Here is a 23,917-nt window from a genome sequence, read left to right on the forward strand (position 1 = left end):
TTGTCTACTGGCTCTTAACATGTGCCACATTGCATGTTCCTAGAACATGTCATTATTCTTTTATGTTAAGTATGGAGAACATTTGTGAGAATAGTACTTTCAGCTTTGGTTTCAGGATAACTAATGTATCATTGCTTTGCAAGAAAAATAAAAATCTTGGCTCTTACTTAAAAAAAAAAAAGAAAAAAAAAAAAAGAAAACAAAAGTAAACCTAATCCCGAACAACAATACACATACCAAGACGATTTCAATAATGATGACAGTCTCTTGAGTCAAAAGGAGTGTACAGAATATGGTGAGACCAAATTTATATCCAGAAGAATGAACTGTTCTTTGACATGCTCTGGAACAAAAGGCATAGATGATGCTGAATAAAAAAAAAATACTGTTGTGTAGTTCAGGCGGTGAGATTTGAGTTGACGACTTGCTTTCATCCAGTCATGCACAGAAATGTGTAACCACTTGAAGAAGAGAAGAAGGTCTTTGTGATGCATTTGTCTGTCTGCTCATGATTTCTTTCACATTTAACTCAAAGCTTACACAACTGGGCACATTCACACACGCAGTTGTAGCAGTAAAAACAAATGACTCAAGAGTTCAGTGGGAAAATCTCCTTTGAATCTCTTTCTGTGATGACTAAAAATATTATTTTGAATCAAGTGCATTGACGGCATGACTCACACCACAAAGACTGGAATGCACATTTAATATTAGCAAAAACAAGTCCAACAATGTAAATCAGCGCAGCAAAGTAAAAAAAACAAAACAAACAACCATGTTAAAACCTGATAAACAGGATTTCCCCCTGAAGTGACCCAACATATTCTCCATAGACTAAAGCTACTGTATAATAAAGCCCTGCCAAGTCGTGTGACTCATCAGTTTCAAGTTTTATTGCTTATTAATTTCAAGAGTATAACTCCATTTTTATAAGTTGCTGCTTTTTACATGTCCATAAACATGTTTTCATGTCCAGCATGCCTGTTTTATGTTTTTTTTTTGCTTTGTAAGTCTTTTAAATACATGGGTGTGGGGACCATTGTGGTCAGTAAGAAAATTAAAGAAAGAAAACCAACTGGAGAAAACTCGTCATTTCTGGGGTCACAGACTGAAGGCTGTTTGTCTTTCATGTGTGATATGGATGCTGTGTTGTTGTTGTTGTTGTTCAAAGCACACCCACTGGTTCATCTCTCTTTTCTTCCTTTGTTTTCATTTCTCCTCAATTATGCTGTTTTCCATCCATGTTGGTGATTGCAGGAGGGAAGAAACGCAGACTTTGTCAATGAAAGAAACTTTTTTTTTTTTTTTTTTATGAAAACATACAGTTCAAGCACGTTTCTGTGGAAAGAATGTACTTTTCTGTGTATTTGAAAGGAAGATTGGGGTGGTGGGGGTAACGTGGAAAGAATAACTTGGAAATTTGGACCACTTCCATACAGTTCATCCCCTCCCCACTCTCCTCTCTCCTTCTTTCTCCATCCTGTCTGGTTTTCAGAAATGTGCTTCTCGTCGTCTGTCCCAAGGCTCAAAAGTCTCAACATGCTTGGCCAGCATATTTTTTGGTTCTAAACAATGTGCAGTCCCAGCTTTTGTTCAACTATAATACTTGTATTTCATGAAGTCATACTTAAATGTAATGAACAGCCAAATGAGAAAAACATACAACAGAAATTTCCATATGTGTAAGCACACGCTGAGAATGATTGTCATGTACATATACCAAGGAGGAAATTAGCCCTTTTTTCTATAGGATCATTTACTGTTCCCTAAGGACACCTGGCCCTTTTCACTGTTATGATAACTTAATTATAGACATAAATTATCTTTTCTGGTCATCAGTACTTGTTGAAAGTATTTTAACAGATGGAATTCAGGTCTTTGTAAGTGTAGGTATATAAATTAAAATAATTTTGGCTTTTTGTGCGATAAAATGTGCCAACTCCAACGTTGTTGCTGTGTTGGCTTTTTGATACAGAGTCTCAATAAATCTATACAAGTACTAACAACATATATTTTACAAATCCCAGAAAATATAGCAAGTTAAATAGAACATATGAAAGTTTCCACCAGACATTTATCTTGGCGAGGTAGAAAAAGCGGTAATTTGATCTTGTGACACTGAAGGTTGGTTATTAAATTGTACCACTGAAGTTCTTTGAGAATGTTGCTCCCCCAATACATCACGTTAAGTTATAATGAGGGAAACCAAATCTTTTCTTTCTCAATCACTCACCTGCTTAGTGTTGGCAGTTACTCCCAATTTTCCTTCAACCTAATACATATTGGGTGGTTACTGGAGCTGTATAGCCCACTATAAATAGTTATACCTCCAAATCCCCCTATATGTGTTTCTACTAAAATACGAAAAGAACAGTGTCCACACAAAGTCCGCCTTTGTTACAGGAGGCAGTTCAAGTCACTATTGCTGGTTGGAAATCTTCACTGTTGAGGTTCTTCCATCAAGGAACAACCAGATACGGTCATGATCAAATACGTGTGAGGTTTAACTTTGACCTGGCCTTTGTAGCTACTGCCAGAGTGAATAACAGTATCTTCTCAGTCGATCGGCCTGATCATCATGCGGACAGCCTTCATGGAGTAGAAACCTCCGCCATAGTCAGCCCAGAAGATTCCATCCTGGAATTTGCTGCGATAAACACCTCCGGCGTACCAGACACCATTGAGATTGGCCTGGCCACAGGCGTTGTACCACCAGCCTCCTTTGTGGAAATGGGCACAGTTACCTAAGATCGGGGGGGAAAAAAAGCAAAAAAACAAGAGGAGGAAGATTAGCTTGATGAATATTTTGTTTCTTTCAAAAGAGAGAACATCAACATATTGCATACATTTTTCATTAAATGTAATTTTTTTTTAAAGAACAATATTGCCGACTTATTCCTCGCCTACAACTTTCTTTCCCCAACTATTGTCATGTTGAGTCAAGTTGCACCTTTGTTATAGCTATAATCAAAAGTGGAATCGAAGAAACAACAATTATGGTGTAAATTTGGTCTGGTGACAAAAAGAATAAATTAAAATCAACAAACATGCGATTGTTACCCTGGAAACTTGATTGCCTGTCCGTTGTTCGCGTTCGGCAGGTTGTCCGCTCATTAAGGTGTGTTAACAGATAAATATGTGTCTCCCCCAGTACAGGGTGGGCGCTCTAAAGTGTCCGCTCATCAGAGGTTCTACTGTTCAGTGGGTTGATTTTAGTTTCTTTGGCTAATAACAAATACAATGCCACCATTATAAGCTTAGGGTCAGTTTGGAAGTGAATCCAGTTTTAGTTTCTGACTGATCTGGAAATTTGTGAACTTACTGAGTATGGACCTTAATATAAATCATAAGCCATGAATTGCATGACACCCAAATATTTAAATGGGATAAATAAATACTAACAAGCAAGCAAGTCTTTGCACTGTAGACTTGGTTAGTTTTCATGCAGCATGCCCTTCCTGCCATAATCAGGAGTCTTTCTCTGGTCCCTCATGGTCAAAGTCAAGAATTATCCCAATGTGCCACCAGAAATTACAATATGAATATGCACTAAATACGTTACATATATAAAACAATAAACAGAAGTAATTTATGTTTTTATTCAGGATTTTTGTGAAATAACTGTGACAAATCTATCATTCAAAAAGTCTTGTTGCAAGCATTGAATCTTTCCTTCTATAACTGGTACGAATCACTGCAGAATGTAATCATTTGAAGGCAGAATAATGACAGTGAAAATTCAAATGTCTATATGAAATACTGAACTCCAAGGAGGACTGCACTCCCACTCTCACGGAAAGTAATGCTGATTTCAATTACCTGAGAAGACATCTTTGTCTCGATCCAGAGTGGTAAACTGTTTGCCGTTGTGGCTGGTGAGTGAGTCCCCAGCATTGCCTTGGTAGATGCCCAGCCGCAGACGGTAGCCCTCGCTCTCTGGCTCCAGGTGGAAGCTGTTGTACTGAGCATACACTTTCTTGCCCATCCAGTCCTCTAGCTCCACCAGTAGTTTGTAATCTCCCTGCCTCCCCAGCTTGTAGATGCCTTCCAGGCCAAGCCAATATTCTCCGTCTATGTTTCCGAAGCCGCTCTGAGTCAAACAGAAGATTAAAACAATTTAAACAATAAAATATATTTATAGAAATGCTCTGAACACTGCTTATTAAGTGGAAGACATTATTATTGGTCTTTGAACAGACAATTATGGAAATTTCTCTTTTCATGACAATTTGGTCGCGGTCGTGATGTTAACAAAAAGAAAAAGCCTTTCAACTTCAAAAGAAGAAAACATTGTTGCCAAATACAAAAAGCCACATCGTCTTTAAAATTCCTCAGACAGACATGTTGCAGAGTTTCTGCTGGAAAATAGGCATTTATCCTCAGGTTGCCGGTTCACAGAGCAAACCCCACAGATTTCTTGGATCTGAGCTAATGGCAAAACCGGCCTGGTACTTGTGTTGAAAAACCACGAACCATCTACGTCTGGCCTTGCGCCTCCAGAACACTTCACTTGGAAGAGGAGGTTGAGGTTTCTGATTGTGGATTACCGTAGTTGGGCGAGCCAGCAAATGATGAACGATGTCGGGTTTCATTTCGGGGCCTCCTCCGCGGTGTCCTCTGTTTGAGTGTGTGCACTTGGTGGCTTTGTGGTACAGCGTGGAGGCAAATCAATGTTGAGGGGAATAATTTGACTTGCAGCCACAAATGCACAAAACTGGCTGGGCTGAATGGAACAGAGGATTGCAGAGGCTGCCAGCAGTGATATACTCCACCTCATTCTCACAGAGCGATGATGAGAAGGCTCAGTACAGTGTGGTGGCGCGAGCCAACCAGCCATCCGTCCAGGAAGGCACCATAGCCGTGGTGGTTTCGGAAAGAAATGCCGAAGATTGAGCTGTGGAACATACCTTCCTGGTGGGGGATCTAATGTTTCATAATGGGAATCTCAAAGAGCTTGAGCAGTGCTGCTGACAGGGCGTTATATTTTACAGTCAGTGAAAACACAAGGATTTAAATTCAGGAAATTGTACCAAAGACCCCAGATGGTTCCTCTTGATGGGCAATATAACTGCACCACTGTTGGGATAGTATTCTGAGATCAACTCAAGCGAGAAAAGGAAAGAGAGAGACGAGGCAGGAAGGGCTCATTGTCATCACCTTGTAGCTATCCCAGTTCCTGAAGAAGTTAACTGAGCCGTCTCTCCTGCTCTGGATAACGGTCCAGCCTCCGTTGTCCATATTCTGTTCACACCAGACCTGTATTGGCCGGTCTGTTTCATCTGGTTTGATCAGGTACATGCCATTGCTGCCGTGGCCAGCCTCCTGTGCCCCGAGACAGTCTCTGAAAGGGCCTGTAGGAGAGCACAATATGAGCGGTAATCAGGCAGTAAAAGAAAACGGGTCCAGATGGATATCAAAGAGCACAAACACAAACACAATTTCTTAGAAATAAAATAATCAGAGAGGATAAAGTGCTTTGGTAAATACTCACAAATTGTAAACATTTAAAAAAAGAAAAAACAACTTTGTAAGATGTTTGGATAGCCAATGAAACCTAAGCTTGGCGAATTAGCTTCGAGCAGGATTGAATGTCTGGTGTTTCATTTAACTCCAGCCCAGTTGTTATGATGCACCAAACTGAATTAAGAAGTGCAGCATAAAATAGCATTTTTCATGAGCAGAAACAAGTGAAGATGAAAACCATGAGGATTCTATCCTTTTAAATGAACTTCTAAGTATAATGGAACCAATGTGACAACAAAAACGTCATAGCTTATTTTTTTGTTTCACTCAAATACTACAGTCCATCAAGCTGAGCATTTGTGCAAAACAAGAGCGCATTCCCTTGAGGTTTACCAGAGGTATTATATTCATGAAAATGAGCAAGCAGTCACAGGGACCTTGAACTTTTAACTCCGACCACCAAAATCTAATCGAGAGTGAATGAGCTTCCTAAATAAAAAAAAAAAATAAAAAAAAAGAAGAAAGAAAACACCTCAAGCTGTTACTGAGTCTTTGCATTAATGAGAAGCACAAACAGCCTAACAACACAATACTGGTGTCTTTTTGTTGTTGTATGAGAGAAGCATAAAAACAGCAAATTACCTGTTAGCTTGAGGTAAGACTATATTGGGAATATGTATTCATGTATTCTTTGCAAATTATGCATTTATGCAGCAAAAAAGCCAACTCGGTTTGATTATCACTTGACATAATTGAATATATTTTCATTTTACTTGACTAAATTTAGTAACTTGTTATAACACGAGACAACATCCATGAGTTCACATTTCTACAAAAAAATAACATTGACTCAACGCATGGCAAACAAATAGGATAAACCAATAAACAAGGGAAAGAATCCCAGAAGCTGAGAGATAAATGAGAAACACATGTTTTTTCCACGTAAGTCTAGACTTGGCAGTAATGGCAACAGACTGTTCCTGTAAGTTCACTACAGTATGTGGCTAATTGTTCTGAGATGGTGCATATCCTGCTGAGACATTCTGCAGCAAGGTGACATGATACAGATTTACTGAGCTTGGAAAAAGAAAAAAGATATTTAGTCACTGTATTAAGACACTACGGTAATTTATTTGAGTTAAAGACAAATATATTGATGACTTGCCAGCCCAAATTGTTATATAATAATAATAATAATAATAATAATAATAATGATAATGATAATGATAATGATAATGATAATAATAATAATAATAATAATAATAATAATAATAATAATAATAATAATAATAATAATAATAATAATAATAATAATAATAATAATAATAATGTAAGGGCCCCTTCACAAAGTATATGAGAGTTGCTGCTACTTTGTGGTTTGTAGGATCCTTACCATGCCATGTCTGCATTCTGTCAACATCCCACATGCAATGGAAAAGTCTCATAAGATCCTGAATGCCCTGAAATCCTACACACTTTATTATTCTTGGGCAAACGTGATCTCACGCTGTCAGGAAATTCTGTCGATTAGCAGAATCATGCCGGTTGGGTCTTTCTTTGCTTTGCTTGAAGTCCCTTGCCTCAATTCAGACATTACCACATTTATATTTCCACCCTGGTATTTGTTCATTCTGTGGAGCGGGGAGCAGAGTTCCAGCTGAATTTGCAAATCTTTAACCTTTGAAAATGAGGCCACTGGCCCACCTGCAGCTGCTTTTAAAGTCAGAGATTTTTGTTTTGTTATGGTTGGCCGGCAAAGTTAATGCCTGCTTGATGAATGTGGGGTTCACGCTCACTACGACTGTGTTGCATTTTCAAGTTGGATGACAGAATTGCATTAAGAAATAACAACAAACGGATGTATGTATGAATAAATGGCTGAATGGACAACTATGAATGTTGTTCCTTAGCGGTTATCTTCATGAAAACACTGGCCACATGATTAGTGATCTCTCTTCAGAGGATGAATATTGCCAGCTGAAATATGTACTGAGGGCCAGCTTTTCTATGAGGAGTTTGCATTTACTTCCTGTGTATATGGGTATTCTTCGGGTACTCCAGTTTCCTCCCTCAGTATAAAACAATGCACTTGAGGTCAATTGATGATTCTTAGACTGTGAAAACTGTGTAAATGTGTGGATGTGGGATTGTGTGTTTGATGACCTGTCCAGGGTATCTGCTGCCATGGATGGATGGATGGATGGATCATTTTCTAACTGATTCTTTCTGACTCACCTTCGGTACTGAAGTTTCTCTCGGGTGGTTTCTGGACCTCCAGAGTCTCGCCTGTGGGCGTGGGTCCTGATCGAGAGCCCCGTTCTCGAGGAAACCCTCGGTTGTTGTCCGTCTGGATCTCGTTGGTGAAACGTGGCACACTGACTGGAATGTTCTCAGGAACCACCTGCACAAGTGGAGGCCCCATGGGTGGACGTTCCTGCCCGCTGCTGTACACCTGCATACAACGCTCCTCCAGGGCTCCAATCAACACCGACTGGTTGTTCACTACTGCAGACAGGGCTGAATATTTGGCCTCCAGTTCTCTGTATCTGGAGGCCAGGCGGAGTGACTCCGTGGTGGCATTGAGGACGCGTGTCTCCAGCTGAGCCAGTTCAAGTGAGTTGTCTCTTTTCCTGATGATCTCGTGCAGCAGCTGCATGTACAGCTGGGTGACTCTCGAATTCATGTTTCTGCTCTCTTTCCTCAACAGCTTCATCTCATTTACCAAGTTGCCATCCACGTCCACAACCAGCTTCAAAGTTTCCATCTCACGACGCTGCTTTGACAGAAGGTCACGCACCGAGGCCACATCCAGACGCGTCACTCGGTCCTTGTCAGTTGAGTAACCGCGGGCGGCACAGATGGGGCCTGTGATCTTCTGCTCTGGGACCAGAAAGGTGTAGGAGCACTTCTTGTTTTCTCCGTTGGCCTCTGGAGCCCTACGTATCCGGGAGAGGATAGGGTTCTTGGTGAAAGCTTGGCTGTTACTCCAGAGAGACAGAACAAACAGAAGAAATAGGTTCCACATTCCAGGTCCCATGGTTCCTCCTCTCTTAGCCATCAAACAAGTTGGAAATCTAAAAAAAGGAAACAGAAGTGCACAGCAAACATAAAGGATAAGACCAGTGTTATTCCACATTTTACATGAAAACCCTGAATCAGTTCCTTCCGAATTACATGCCATAGATTACCCACTCTTCCTCAAACCCACTTATTCCTATTAAATGTGTAAATTCTTATCATGCCCTTGAAGTCTGTAGCTTTACTTCACCTTTATTATTTGTCCCTTGAAGTGTAATTTGTCTTGCAGAAGTTACAAGATTGTAAAAAAAAAAAACCCACAGTGAAACATTCATAGCACACAAACATAGGATAGACAGAGGCCTGAGCAGTAATTATCAAGTGTAGTTCAGTGTAACAGTCACTCAATTGTTGATGACTTTGATTATCAATGTTATTCTGTTAGGTGAATGTTGCACCTTGGAAGTATACATAGAAACATCAAAACATGACCCTTTGGATGGATTGTCACACAATTTGGTATACGCTGATGAGCTAATAGGAAGGAGTCCAGGAGATCCCTACATTAAGCCCACCATTGATGCAATACTACATTTTTGAGTTTGAACATATGCGCATGTGTGGCTTATAACGCAACACTCAATTGCGCAGACCTGTAGCGTCACCTATGTTCTACCTGACTGTTATACAAACATCCAAAATCTGAGAGTGCAGTCACGTTTTTGTCACATTTAGTAGTCGAGTTCACTTTACGAAAAATCTATGCTCTTGTGTTTTCTGCCGATGTATTCTGTTCAGTTATAATCCACTTTAATCCAGTATAACTGCTTTGTCTTGCTAAACTTAAATAATCAAAGAGAAATTGTTGGCACGATTCATGAAAGAGTTCCCCATAAGACTCGGTATTAGCCTCCTGGTTAATTATTAAGTAAAGCAGCATTAAGATGTGAAGTGAAAAGTAGCAGCGCTTGGCACAGATACAGTTGGATGTGTACGCCAAGAACTCCAGACAGGCCTGCCCTTGGCGAGACGTGCCTCCCGGTATGATCGTGCTGGAGTAGCAGTAGTTCCGCCCACTCACCACAAATCTGTTATCTTAACTCAGATTTTCAATACATTCCCTCATGGGCTCCTTGCCATGTCTGTATCAGGTGTCCGGGTGTGTGCACATGTTGGGATCTGTTTTTAATTTTTTCTGTACCTCATGTGTTAGACCACTAAGACTTTCAATGACGTGTGTGCAAAATTAGGAAGTCAAATGCCCTCTGTGTCACGTAGAGAATTGTAGGAAAAAGAAACATACCGTGAAGCAAATGAAGTCGATGCGTCATTGGTGGAATCATGAGTTGTGGCAATGCATATTTCACTAATGAGCAAAAATGACATCAGCTCACAGGTGGTTGTAATTTAGGTCCAATTGCAGTTTCTACTTGGCTGGTACGAGCCCATAAATCAGAGATTGGTGGCAAACAACAGAAACGGATGTTTACGAGGAGCCACTGGGGTAACAGGGAGCACTGGTTTATGAGCAATGTTGTCTGGAATGTATTTTTCTTATAATGAATGCTTGTGTTTGGACTTTATTGGCTTTGTCAGCACAAAGAAAACAATAAGGATGGGTGCTTGTTAAGCACAAGCTGCTTCCTTCCAGACACAAGCAACATTTGGATCAGGAAGTGAAGCTACAATTAATGAACCTACTGAATTTGGCAGTCAAGGCAAATCCAACCAAAGGGCAGGCTCGGGGAATTGACCAGGAAGGTTGGGTAACTTTCCAATAACAAGTCTGATGGGCACATAATCTGACCCGCTTCACGTTGGTGCTCTTCAAAACAAATCCACAAAGAATTTTAACAGATGCAGAATCAAGTCATTCCAAAGCAAAGAGAACCTGGGCTTGAGCTCATTTCTGTGGTCTCATCTTGATGTTTAGTTGCACTGAGGAGTCCTGACCACAGCAAAAGGGATAAATCCCAGGGCATTGCCTGAGTTCAAACTGCTGCTGTAGCAGAATAGTTCCACTGTATCTCTATCAGATGAAAAAAATATGCTCGCCTCAAGAGAAATTAGTATTGTATATTTATGTAGGACAATAACCTATTGATAGGAAGAAAGTATCTGAGGCTAATGAACATTTTACAGCCATATTGTTATGCAGCACGAAGTTTCGCTCTAATTTAGCTTCTCATATATTATAAATCATGTGAAAGCAATAGCCCTTAAAAGTAAATGGGCCATATGTCAGACCTCAGAGACACCTTTGCACTGTTGTCAGCTATTACTACCGTGAGAATGCTTTTGCTTTACTTTCTTTAATCACAGGTGGCCTCCCTTTCATAGCTCAGTCTCAGCAATTGGCACGTCTGCCCGTCTCCAAGTCCACAATGTGAATCTCACAGGCTGCAGCCTGACAGCAGTGACAGTGTTTACACAGAGGCTCCTCGGCCAGGGCTGCGAAAGCCATCTCAGTAGTTATTACCACCAGGTTTCTCTCTGTCGTTCACACCCTGCTGCTCTTCATCAACGTGGCCAGCAGCCGTCTTTTTTTTGGTTATTGACTTATTGAAAGGATAATTTTTCTTCTCCTTTCCTTGCACAGAGCCAGACCTGACTTGATCCAACCACGTCACCTATATTAATACAGTCCTCACTGTACACAGGTCAAACTTTGTGGTCGCCAGTTTTCCCAACCCAGAGGAACAGGGGGACTCTGCCAATCCGACTAAAAGTGCCACCATTGAGCTTCAACCGTCTACTAGGAAGCTTCTACATTTATAAGGCTTTCTTTTCCATGAAGAGCCACAAAAAATAAACCCCTTTAGAACACAGGATAAAGTATGAGTCCGCTGGTTTCTTTCCACTGTGTAATTCAACAGAAAGAATGCATGCATTGCCAATTGTGAATTTACTCCTTTTCCAGTCGAGCTTTGCTGTGGTTTTGCTGCCAAAAGAAATGTAGGAATGTGCCAATTAGCCCACAAGTTATACTCATGGTGCCACTGATTAGGCCCATCTGCTGAGGAGACGACATGATCCATGAGCTTTGTACACTGTGACTTTCACCAACAGGTTTACATTAGCCTTACATATCGTGTGCTCAGCCAGTATTGCCAGTTTCTTATAAGGAACCAGTGACGAGCTCAAGAGCGTAATCCTTTTTGTTAAAAAAACAAAACAAAAACAAAACCAAAGCTCTGCCAATGGATTTTCATCACATCAAATTACATTTTTAAATCTACATGACCAGCAAGGAAAACATCCAGCATAAGAAGTTTCAACATTTTTAATGGCACATCAAAACAACAGACATACTTGCAGTTCAAGCTGCCGTAAGCACGTGAACTGATCAAAGGAACATAAAAACAAAAGCTCACCTGTTTCGGTGACTTCAGTCAGCGGTCCAAGAAGTGTCTCAGTGGCGTCTGCTCAGTAGGTTCATGCTCTTCATTCTGGTTTCCTCACTCTCACTCTGCCTTTGCTCTCATTGAGAATGAAGGCCAACACACTCTGCTGTGACACCAGCAAATGCAGGAGAGAACAGTGGAGGGTGGTCCAAGTACAGAAAGAGGCAGGCTAGATGGTGTGATTTCCCCCTGTAGTTCGAGCACAAGCAAGACTTGGCCCTGCCTTCCTCCTCTGATGTCACACAAGGTTTAGGAAGAAAAGAAAGCCTCCTGTTTATATGAACTTTCACTATATAAATAAAAAAAAACAAAAAAAACTTATTATGAATCTGATTGGCAGGGAGTGAGAGAGTTGAAAGGGAACTCAGATCAGTCTATCTTTTCATTCTTTTCAGATTTTGTTGACATGTTTCTATTTTCTGTCCCTCAAGGAAGAAGTATGTCAGTCAAGCTTGAAGAAGTTGGCGGACTCTTTTTCTTTTGCCGTACACTCACAGGCTCAACTGTCAGCTTCATTCATACAACAGTAGTTGCTCCTCCTCACAAATGTGTTTCCTATCAGCTTCAATCTAATGACTGAGTGATTCTGGTGATCCAAGAACTTCCACCATAATAACAAGAGTGTTTTTTTGGATGCGTTCCTCTTGCATTTATTGTGTGTGTGTGTGTGTGTGTGTGTGTGTGTGTGTGTGTGTGTGTGTGTGTGTGTGTGTGTGTGTGTGTGTGTGTGTGTGTGTGTGTGTGTGTGTGTGTGTGTGTGTGTGTGTGTGTGTGTGTGTGTGTGTGTGTGTGTGTGTTTAGCCATCCAAGAGCTGTTGGCAGCTGTGTTTATTTGGTTATGAGGACAATATGCTCAGGGCTAGCTGACAAAGCGCACGGCCCCTGAGCTGAATGTTTGGGATTGAGGAGGAAGCGCAGGCTTTGAAGCATGGAGATCCTCTGTGTGGGGAGACATACTTCAGCATGTGGGAGGACAGTTTTCTTATGAGCAATCAAGATACAGCATTAATAATGTAGAAGTGTTAGTGTTCGCATTTCAATCTGACACATTGTGAGATCATATGTAAGCATGAGTGTGATTGAGCGACTGTGTGGTGGGTGGTTGTATATAACCAGGGTCGTCTAAATTAAATATGGTAGATCTGGAAATAAAAAAAGAACAATAGGTTTCAGGTACTGTTTTGTTATGTTTCTCCGAAATTGTGTTTCTTCCCTTACAAGCTTTAATGCTTTAAAAACATTCAGGTGCGGAAAGAAAGCTCTACGACAAACGGTACACAACAGTGCTTCAATTATGCAAAACAATTTGTGCTATTACACAAATTATTTACCAAATACTAACCCATTTAGTCAACCCATTTACCACATAATTTACCACTTATTTTATCTTGCTATTAAGTGGTAACTTCTTTTCTTTAAAAGGAAGGCTCGAATAGCACAACCGAACACATTGTTTAAGTTGTGCTTAAAATGTTTTTACTTCAACTTTTTTCAACATTATGACTAATGTCAATTCTATATCTGGAAAATGGTAAAAGTATTTCACTTATATAGAGCTTTTGCCAGAGCACCATACAATATCAGTGACATTCACCCATTCACATCAGTGGTGGCATGGAGGAGCTCGATCAATCCATTGGGAGCAATTTAGGGTTCACTGCCTTGCTCAAGGACAGAAATCAAACCTCGCAAATGAAAGGCAACTGCCTCTATCAACTGAACCACAGCAGACCAATACCCGAATAACTGAGAGTCTTCACAGAATGAAGAACAAATAGTGTTTCAGCATTTTATTAAAAAAAATTGATATATATATATAAATAACATCTACAATCCTTCTGTCTCATTAGAAATTATCGACTCGATGTGGAAAATATCCTTCATTTGCGGAATTCAGTAGACTTCCCAAACTTCACTGCAATGTTCATTCTCAGTGTTGAAACACTGCAGGTGCCAAGCTTCTTTGTCAAACTTCTTAATGTTGAATTGGACCCAGACCAGTTTCTGAACTTTATTTTCAATGGCGACAGAGAAACTTTCCCCCTTTGCCACATGAAAGTGAAAACAGATTTCTATTCTTGAACTCTGTACAAGGATAAATCTGCATAGACAAACCCAAACATTCACTGCCAAAGCAAGAAGGAAAACTTTAACTTTAAAACGTAGTGTGAAAGATCTTGTGGCGCTGAACAGGGTAGTGACAGATTGTATAAAGGAGACCCCACACTCTATCAATCTTTAAGACTTTTTGTATTCTTTTCAAAAGAAACAAAAATTGAACAATTGCAGGCCACCGTCACTGATAAATGTCACATTTCAACAGCAGTGTCATACTGCTTTTAGTTCCTCGTATCAATTTGTTAGATACCCCTGCACTATGACTATAAAGGGGATCGTTTTTGTCTTTTGCCCTTTTAACTGTGTCCTGGCCCTAATTCTGTTGACACCACTTCTGAGTACAGACATCCTTCTTCATTCACAGAAATATAAACATTTAGGAACAAATGATCACTTTTCTCTATTTAATCCATTGCTCGTTGTCAATCCCTCCTAAACACTTTATTTCCAAACTTCAGTGCGGCATGTGTTGCTATTGCATTGTTTCAATCCTTGACAGGTAGATTTTTTTTTTTTATTACTTAATTTCTAACAACACCTAACACAGCTGAAGTCACACAGTTCCTGCCAAAATAATTTTACAGTCAGGAAAGCTCATAATGAAGGAATAATTATTTCAGAGCATTCATTACAAAAGCTATATTTTACAGCGGTATCTTTCTCAAATCTGTCTTTCATAAACGTTTTAGCAGGATACGTTTTATGGATACGTTTAAAAGTTGTTTCAATGACTTTATTTCTAATGAAATACCTATTGGGGAGGAGTCAAACTTTTTTCATCAACAAATCTATTCCAATAGAGAAATAAAACAGGTTAAAAAATATTTTTGGGGTAATGAAAGAGGAAGAACTCGTGATGACGTCACGTACACGGACCAATAGGAAGCGCGAGGGTGATACTTGACGCTTGAGGATCAGCCGCGCGACTTCAAGCAAAACAGAGGAACTCTTCTTTTTGTGTATTATTTTATTTTTCTGTGATTTAAATGAAGGGACGTGATCTGTAATCAATATGATGATGCGGCCGTGTGTGTTAAGCATTTTTTTTAAATGACATGTCGCGGCTGTTTGTTTAGATTTCGCTTTATTTCACTTTTCAAACATGGTGAGTTTGACCTCCGTGCCTCTTTACGAGATAGCGCCGTGCCTCTCTTTCCTTGCACGCCTTGTCCTGGTGACAGACCCGCTGTCATACGCTGAAGTCGCAGTTGCTTTTGTCCACTTTGCCCTACAGGGAGCGGTTGGATTAGGTGATTTAGACGGGCTTTGCTTATGTGCTGTGGATAAAATTAGCCTCCTGCAGAGTGAGAGATCCTGTGTCACTGTGCGTCTTTTGAACCGAGAGGCGACTGTCAGTTGATGAATATTTTACATGTAAACAAACACCTCTAAAACCATAATTCCAGGATAACATCAAAGCCGTGTTCCATTTATTTATTTATTTATTTTTAATTTTTAAGTTGTGTGGTTGCAGCTCTCAGGCTGATCCCCGATGTACCTGTGACAGGCAGCTCTTTGAAGTGCAGTCATGTGGTGGTGATGTGTTGCAGGATGCTGAGGGTCCCCAGGCGCTCTCTGACCTCTGCTTGGCTCAGGTGTGCAGCAGCTTGGATACTCTGTGCTCCGCGCGTGCGGATGGCTCCATGAACCTCATCTGGGCTCCGCTTTTCCCACAGGAGATCGCCGATCAGCTCCTGCATAAAATGGCGAAGAAAGGTAGGTCAGGAAGACCAAAAATAAATAAAAAGTAAAGCTACCAACTGATGGCAGAAAAATTTGCTTCAACACTGAAACCATAGGTTGATGTAAACCATTTTGGGAGGTTTCCTTCACAAGCAAAAGTAATTCAAACTGTCATGACCTTAGAATTAATGTCGTTGGTGTACTAAAAAGAAACTTTGCACTGAGTTGAGAAAAAAAAGGGGGGGTGGTCATTTATTCCACGAACATTGGTGTGACTAAATTGCTTATTTTTTCTCCAACAAAACCCTCCATTGACTGTTTCTTCCACCAGGTATACTGAATGACACAAGTGTTGGGATTTTCCAAAACTGCAAAGAACTGCGCCTCCGCAGGGCCTCGGTCCGCGGCTGTCCAGTGTCTGCCGAAGCTTTCCGCCTGGCCATCTGTCCACACCGACTTCTGGAACTGGATGCCTCCTGGGTCTCTGGGGGTATAAGTGGGGCTGACGTTGTCTCAGGCTTGTCCTCCAACCCGGAGTGCAGGTCTGGCCTGCAGAGGTTGTCCCTGAGCGGGCTACGAATGGATTGGGATTCCCTGAAGGAGGCCGGTGTGACCCGTATTGGCTTCAGCTCACTCCAGGGCCTCAGGGCACTCAACCTTTCCAACACCGATATAAGCGATGCCGTCTTTGAAGATATTGGTAATCTCCCTCACCTGGAGACACTAGATATTTCCTGCACGGCTATTTCGAAACTCACTGCCCTTCTCGGGTGCAAAAACACCCTGAGATCTCTAATCGCTCACAAGCTGCGGCAGCTGGATATGTCGCCTGCCAGGCTGCTCTTTGTCTTTAGCCGTCTTGATGCTCTCAGGCATCTGGACTTCTCAGACGACCACTTTGCTGGGGATGACAGTGATGGGAAAGATGGAGACGAGATGGTGCGGCAGCTTCTGGAGGGGAGTCCCCAGGTCCTCCCTTCACTTGTTTCTCTGGATTTGTCTGGGCGGAGGACAGTCAGCGAAGCAGCAATTGCATCCTTTGTGGAGTCCAGGACGGGTCTGCTTTTCATGGGTTTGCTGGCCACTGGGGTTAGCTCCTGCGATGCTCTTTCTTCACAGAGAAACCTAAAAGTAAGGATCAACTCCATGGCATAGCAACAGGAATGCAGTTTGTGGAAAATGTCAGGACATCATGGGAATACAATACAAGCAGGCATCTGAGCCTGATTATTGTCTGTTTCGTATTATTGTTTACTTGAAGACTTTGTGTACGTTCTGATCATGGTCGCTGCATTTCCGATTTGTCTTGACAGTGCCGATCTGCTGTTTGTGTTCAGGTAACTGGAGACGCTAATGAGGACCAGGTGTGCGAGGCTCTCACAAGGTACAGAGAGCGGGAGTGTTTCATACGAGAGGCCCTCGTCCATCTCTACAATCTAACCACCGACACCAACAAGCCACAACCAGACATGCTGAAGGTGCTGCGGTCCGGTGCCTCCCCCGATTGCATTCATGCCAGTCGGCACATCACACAGTACTGCGTAACACCTCATTGGTTTTCTTCGGTGATAAATGACATGGGAGTGATTACAGGGAGAAAAAATTAATTCCAAGCAATATGCAAAACAAGTTTTACATTTTCAAATACGAAAAAAAATGCTGCAAGTTTCCTTCTAACAGTAAATTGAATATATGGACATTTTACAGTTTATTACTACTGTCACTTAAGATTTCAGGTCTGAGCCATTGGTTTGGATGACAATATAGCAATAATTACTGTTAGGAAGTAACTACAATAATGTGCTGAGCAAACTGCAGCAGCATAGTGGTTAAACTTTCTCACCTCGACTCTGTGTGGAGTTTGTATGTTCCGAGTACACCGATTTCATTCCTGCAGTCCACAAACATGCATGTATGGATAATTGGTGACGAGGAGTTGCTTGTGTGTGTGTTTGCCCTGTGTTGGGCTGGCGTCGTGTCCAGAATGTACTCTACCTTCACCCACAGTCCGCTGGGATTACATCCAGCAACCCCACCACCCTGAAGTGGATTAAGTAGTATAGAAGATAGATTGGTGGATTAAAGAAATGACTGAGGAAAACATATAATTCAACCATCAAAATCACATCATGTGGACGTATAACTGATGAAAGTTCATCCCTTGTTTAAACTCCGACACTATCCACAAACAAACAATTTCATAAAGTTTTGTACAATAATGAATCTTCTTGTCTGTGAAACGGTTGGGTGGTAGTAGCGCCTTAGAACAGAGTGGGATTTTAAAACCTTTATGTAAAGACACTTCTAAACCAGTGTCCATATAAACTATAAATCTGTTAGATTTTATGCCAGCCTCTTCAGTGGTCGTGTCATTTTTAAGAGCAGTGGTGATTGCTGGTTTATAACAGTTTTTGTTTTGTATATCATGAAGAAAAAAGGGAAAGGGTAATGTTTGGGAATCCCTCCTATGTCCAGGGTCATGCTCGACACAAAGTGAAGGATGTAATGATTTATTCTAAGTCACTGCTGTTTTTATTTTATTTTGAACACTTGTCACAGCTGAAGCTCAAATATCCTGTTTTGATTTCTGTGGCCACTTACTGTAGATACAATAGCAATTTTAATCCAACGCATCTGCAGAGCTGGATTGGTGAGTAGTCTGTGTAAGTAGCTGACAAACTAGTTCCCACAACTCCAGTTTCAAATGGGTTTTTGTGAGGCTATCGTAACGGTACCGTTGACTTCTTGTTCCCTGCAGTTGGTGGTGAGTGGGATGCAGAGCCACCCCACGTCCCTGCATGTCCACCTGGTGGCCACAGCGTGTGTGTTCAACCTCACCACTCAGGACCTGGCAGAGGCCATGCCTGTCAGCCTTCTGAGCTGCACTGTCACGCAGCTGCTGTACGCCATGAAGACCTTCCCCAACCACCAACAGGTCAGAGGATACGCTCGGGATGTCTCTGATTTCACAGTCGTATGCTGGAGCCACACAACAGCAAAACATATTGGGTTTCTGTTGCTCTCCCGTTTGTCTGAGGTTCCTCGTTCTGCCACATTCAGGGCTATTTGTACATGCTCTGTGGTAGCTCATATATATCAATATATTTTCTTACATCCATATGTTTCTTCAATTTATGATTATTTCCATCTCTCCAGGTGCAAAAGAACTGTCTGCTGGCACTGTGCAGTGACTACATCCTTCAGGATGTTCCTTTTGACAAGTTCGTTTTCTTTCCCTCACTTGTAATATGACTTTCAAGTCCCCGGTTTCACGGTAGCCAAAATAACCAGAGTGGCACTTTTTTTTTTTCTCCAACAAATTGAAATCCAGCTGAAATGTGTTTTCTCTTGAAATGTAATTGCCAAAAGAAATACCTCTTCCAGATGTTAGAAATTTAGAACTGAACTCAAAATTTCCCCAAGGCTTCGTCTCTGTATAACTGGTGTATTTTTGTCATACTGTGTTCCTTATTTCCAATGCTGTGATCATGGTTCAGGTATTTAGCAGCCACGCTGGTGATTAACTGGCTGAGCAGCCACGAGGATCCGACCCTTCAGAGGATGGCCGTGGCTGTCCTCTCCATTCTGGTGGCCAAGGTCAAGACTCCGCTCACTTATCGCGCGTTAGTCCGCCGCAGGGAAAATAGCATGGCACCTGTTATAGTCCCACTTGTTGAGATCTCCTTTACCTTTGTGACACTTCTTCAGACAACTGCCTTTATTGTTTCATTTCGTGCAGCTAAATGTGGCCAATTTCAGTTTTCTTTTTTTTCCCCGCCGACTTGACATCTCGGAAAGCGGGTGAAATTTAAAGAAGCACTCATCTGTTCGTTTTATGTGCAGTTGTCTACAGAGGAGACCGCGCAGCTCAGCAAGGACGTCTTCATCATGAAGGTACAATAATAATTGTGAGGTGTTCAGTTTCAGACTTGAGCAAAGTCCCGGGCTCAACACTTGATATGCATGAGTGTCTTTCTAGTTCTCTTCCTGTCTCTCCTTTTACCTTCCTCACTTGCTGATTTTCTTTCCCCCATTGAAGCGACTCACTCTTACGCATTTAATTAACAGTTTCTCACATCTTTTTATTCTGTTCTCCAAATGTCACCCCCGCCCCCCCTTTTGTTCGATATTTAATGTCACATATTTTATCATTGCATTTCTCCAAACGCGCGTTTTAGTTCACCTGCATTTAATTTCGCCGGCTCTTTCTCTCAACTCCCACATGTTATTTTGTTGTGCTTGCCTCGAACAGCAGCTGCTTGCTATCGTGCAGCAAAAAGCCACGGTGGGTGTCGTGGACTCCACTCTAAAGTTTGCGCTGAGTGCTCTGTGGAACCTGACGGACGAGATGCCCGCTGCAGCCCGCAACTTCATCGAGTGCCAAGGCTTGGAGCTGTACGAGGAGGTTCTGGAGGTAGAAACTATGTCAGGGACTTTTAGACAGAAAATTCCCCCTTACAGATCAAAACTTACCTGTTTTCTTTCATCTTCTCCCCCTTTTTAAATTGCAGTCGTACTATAATGAACCTTCCATTCAGCAGAAAGTTCTGGGCCTTCTGGTAATTCTTAGCTTAATCACCCCATAAAATAAATTTCATCTGTTGTATCACATTTGCCTCACATTTTCTTAATGCAATATTTAACGCATTTCGTGGCCTTTTTCTGCTTCTTGCAGAACAACATAGCGGAGGTGGAGGAGTTGCAGTGTGACCTGATGGAGGAAGACCTTTTGGAGCATATTCTCGGTCTCCTGCAGGACGTCCAGCTGGAGGTGGGGGTCCGTTACTTTGCAGGTGGCCTTTTGGCACAGATCACCTCCAGACCTGAGGTCTGGGTGTTGGATGAAGAACTCCGCACCAACATAATTCAGCAGCTGGTGTGTATATTTTGGATGCCTTCATTGTGGTCGACACATAAAGCGTGGCTCCGGCTCATTTCAATGCACATGTCTTTCTCTGCAGCATGAATCCATACTAACTTGGACACAGCCTGAGAGAGAAATGGTATCCTACAGGTGAGAATGAAGAGAACTGGACAAAGCAGATTTTTTTTCCTTTTTTTTTGGGGGGGGGGGGGGGGGGGGGGGTGACACCATTATTTTCAAGTTATTTGAGTCATTCTTTCTGTAAAGTGCAACATGAAATCAAAGGTACATGTTGCATAACACATTATTTATAATTCTATCTATCAATTAGTCACTGTACTCTGCCGCTGTAATGTTCTTACATAACACTTTTTTTCCCACTTTTTCACATATTTACTGTAGCTATTTTGGTGTAGGTAATACATGTGACTAGACATTTTAAATGTGCTTACAATAGATAGAGGGTTCCACCTTACTCACCTCTGTCCGTGAGCTGATTGGCGATGTTTGTGTTTCAGGTCATTTCATCCATTTTGCCCTCTGCTTCAGACGCGTCAGCCCTCAGGGGTCCAACTGTGGGGGGTCTGGGCCATACATCTGGTCTGCAGTCAAAACGGTAAGACACAAAGAAAACGCCCCTGTGGAGATCTGTCTGGTTTCACTATACGGAAACTCTGGAGTAAATCTTAGGGTGACTCTGGGTATCACAGTTGCTAGTTTGAAAAAAATCTCCTCAGATTTTTTTTTTTCCCCCCATTATATTTCAGTATAACTTAATATGATGCGCCTGATTGATAGGCCTTCTGGTTTATTAATAGAGGTGGTGTTAAAAGTTGGCATCTGTTCCTTTTTTGTCTTCTTCTAAGTGCCTCTCTCCTCTCATCCTCTAGCCTCACATTACAGCAGCATGCTGGAGAGAGAGGGCCTGATTGAACTTCTAAAAGCCTTGGCTGCACATCCCGACACACACAGCGATGTTCGAGGACTTTCAGACAGCATATTGCATTTGGTAGAGCAGCATCAGAGTCTCACGGGAGCCTTCAAGAGCCAGACTCGAAACTCTTGACAGAAGTGTAAGAAATTGGTTTTGATTTAATGTCTTTGACAAGCTGCATCTAAAATGTGTCTAATCCATAAAGTACAAAGGTGTATAAACAGTACATGTAGAGAAAGTTATCACATTTGATTTCAGCGCTCTCTCCATTTATGTTAAATAAATTATGTACTGTTGGCTGTATATTTTCTTGGAGAGTTTGGGTGTATTTTTGTCATTATTAACTTGAAAAGCAGATATCCTGATCACTTAGTACAAAATATCCAAATTGCAAATGGACTTGACGCCTGAGCTTCAGTAAATGCAACAATTTAAGGGAAGACTAAATCAAGTATAATTTTCAATCTGAACACTGGAGGGCGCTTCAGTGCTTTTGCTTTGGGGCTGTGTCGCTCATATCTTATGTGATTTGTGTAAAATATTCAGTTACTAGATGAGTGCATTTGATCTATATCCGTCATAAGTGACAAAATCCCAAAGCAGCAATAATCTGCTGTGTCTGTTCCCCTCTGCCTTCCTCCTCTTGCTCCCATTCTCCTTTCTCTCTCTCTGGTATCCTAGATGCTGATTTCATTATATTTTATGTAATTCAGCTGGAAGTCTGAACCACTCATAACCGGATAGAGTGTCTATTATAAGTTTTCCTATTAATAATTCCTTCTGGAAAGTGGATTACAAAGCTTGTATGAATCATGTTCCACTTTTACGGACCAAATCCGCCTGCTTCACTTTATTGTTGTTACACAGGAGGTCGTTCAAAAAAGATCTTACACAATATGGCTTCACATGCTTGTGATTCAGCCTGGTTAGTAATTTCCCTGCCAGTGGGAGACGTATATATGTTCAGTAAGAGCAGAGGTAGCTGGTCAGCATTTGAAAAGCAGCTCACCTCCAGCCAACATGAAACTGACTATGGCGGTCCCGTAGGATTAAAGGTCAAGTGAACATGGTGTGATGTTACCATGAGACGTTCAAGTCACGAGAGGTGTGGGAAAGCAGCTCTGCTTTCCAGGGGCTGCACTCCATCCTGCTGCATGCAACCTTGCACTGGTGTCAGCCGTGTACGTGGAATAGATGGCACGTGAAGCGAGGAGCTGGTGGCGTGCGTTGTGTTAATTAGGTCTTGGGTTTCTGTCTTTTGTTTAAAGAGCTAGTCCACGTTAAAGGAAGAGAGACACTTGAAAAGACTATGGGATCGTAAAGCAACGAAATAATAAAGAGGAGGGGAGAAATTATAATATTTTCAACTTGCACCTACATGTCTGAGTCGTCTGCTTGCAAAATATGAGGTTACAATTAGTGGATTTTAGAGTTTAATTTGAACAGAGTGCAGTAACACGTACAGCTTTAACTTGTGGACATAACGATGTTCAACTGCAGCCAAACCTTTGTCCTGATCCCAATATATGAAGAACTTACTATAGCTTTTTTTTGTTTTAAAGGTTTGTTGGAGACTTCATTTTGCATCCAACTCATCTCCTTGGTTTAATTTGCCAGTCTGGATCAGACTGGCAAGAAAATGTAAAATGACCTTGAATAGCTAGATCTAAGGAAAAGGGAGCAAAATACTCATTTATAGAATCTGGAGATGTGATGAATGTTGAATTGTTGTTATTTTACCCATGAGACAGTGTGATATGATTTGATTCTACTTATGCTAACCATATTATTCTAATGCTTCTCTGAACATGTAAAATAAGCTTGTCTTGTCACACAACTGTACAGCGCATCTCTGCAAAGCCCACCTGCTTCTAGTAGTCACTTCTCTTTCCACTTGCATCAGAGTGGTTCACATGAGGTAATTTGACTCCTTTTCTTAAACTTTATATCCACATTTCATAAAGTGTTAAACAAGAACAGACGACTGCTTAAAAAAAAAGAAGAAGCCAGAAATAGACTTGTCTATAAGGAAAATGACAGGTGCAAAAATAGGACTTATGGCCAAAAATATTTTACAGAGTGATAAATGAAGCAGGAGGGGATGAAGAGAGACATGCAGGAGATAAAAGGAAGCCACTGCGTCGTAGGAAATTAAACTCCCTTTCATGCTCCGCAATTGTTTGTGCAAAAATACCACAGACCAATTTGCAGAATCTGTCTCAGTCTGAAATATCATGGAGCTGCTTTTGAGTTGGAGCTTAGCGTGAGCAAGCATCCCTTTATCTCACTAGTGCAGCCAGCTCTGTTGGATTACCATAACTGTGAACTGGTCTGGGCGCCCAGAATACACCACAACAGAGTACAATGCAACACATCACCAGCTATGTGCGTGTAAACATGTGTGTGTGCTGTAACTTCCACACTGTAGAGGGG

General features: G+C 41.5%; 2 protein-coding genes across 4 annotated transcripts; one reads left to right on the forward strand and one right to left on the reverse strand.

The window, feature by feature from the left end:
- Window positions 1-689: 689 nt before the first annotated feature.
- angptl1b (angiopoietin-like 1b) lies at window positions 690-11,994 on the reverse strand. The gene is made up of 5 exons (XM_080503786.1): window positions 11,856-11,994; window positions 7,699-8,537; window positions 5,158-5,351; window positions 3,820-4,090; window positions 690-2,744 (listed from the first exon to the last, which is right to left on the reverse strand). Exons 2-5 carry the CDS (start codon window positions 8,519-8,521, stop codon window positions 2,557-2,559), a joined length of 1,476 nt encoding a protein of 491 aa, XP_080359912.1. The 5' UTR covers window positions 8,522-8,537; window positions 11,856-11,994; the 3' UTR covers window positions 690-2,556.
- Window positions 11,995-14,917: 2,923 nt separating this feature from the next.
- LOC308135344 (protein zyg-11 homolog) lies at window positions 14,918-21,776 on the forward strand. Of its 3 annotated transcripts, XM_080503271.1 has the most exons (15): window positions 14,918-15,108; window positions 15,554-15,598; window positions 15,680-15,719; window positions 16,018-16,817; window positions 17,024-17,164; window positions 18,445-18,621; window positions 18,843-18,907; window positions 19,184-19,283; window positions 19,530-19,580; window positions 19,939-20,100; window positions 20,198-20,245; window positions 20,362-20,562; window positions 20,648-20,700; window positions 21,069-21,166; window positions 21,441-21,776. In XM_080503271.1, exons 1-15 carry the CDS (start codon window positions 15,106-15,108, stop codon window positions 21,614-21,616), a joined length of 2,160 nt encoding a protein of 719 aa, XP_080359397.1. In that variant the 5' UTR covers window positions 14,918-15,105; the 3' UTR covers window positions 21,617-21,776. The 3 variants fall into 3 exon arrangements, with proteins under 3 accessions (XP_080359397.1, XP_080359395.1, XP_080359396.1); XM_080503269.1 differs by having other exon boundaries at window positions 15,554-15,719; XM_080503270.1 differs by having other exon boundaries at window positions 15,554-15,719; window positions 19,942-20,100.
- Window positions 21,777-23,917: the final 2,141 nt, after the last annotated feature.

This window comes from Blennius ocellaris (assembly GCF_963422515.1).
Source record: "Blennius ocellaris genome assembly, chromosome: 10".
Lineage (NCBI taxonomy): Eukaryota > Metazoa > Chordata > Actinopteri > Blenniiformes > Blenniidae > Blennius > Blennius ocellaris.

Coding starts and splice junctions, on each gene's coding strand:
- angptl1b (XM_080503786.1), bottom strand. CDS start 8,521: ATGGCTAAGAGAGGAGGAACCATGGGACCTGGAATGTGGAACCTATTT. Junction 5,352..7,698: donor GAGAAACTTCAGTACCGAAG/GTGAGTCAGAAA, acceptor GCTCTCCTACAG/GCCCTTTCAGAGACTGTCTC. Junction 4,091..5,157: donor GGAACTGGGATAGCTACAAG/GTGATGACAATG, acceptor TGTTTGACTCAG/AGCGGCTTCGGAAACATAGA.
- LOC308135344 (XM_080503269.1), top strand. Junction 16,818..17,023: donor CTTCACAGAGAAACCTAAAA/GTAAGGATCAAC, acceptor GTTTGTGTTCAG/GTAACTGGAGACGCTAATGA. Junction 18,622..18,842: donor CCTTCCCCAACCACCAACAG/GTCAGAGGATAC, acceptor CCATCTCTCCAG/GTGCAAAAGAACTGTCTGCT.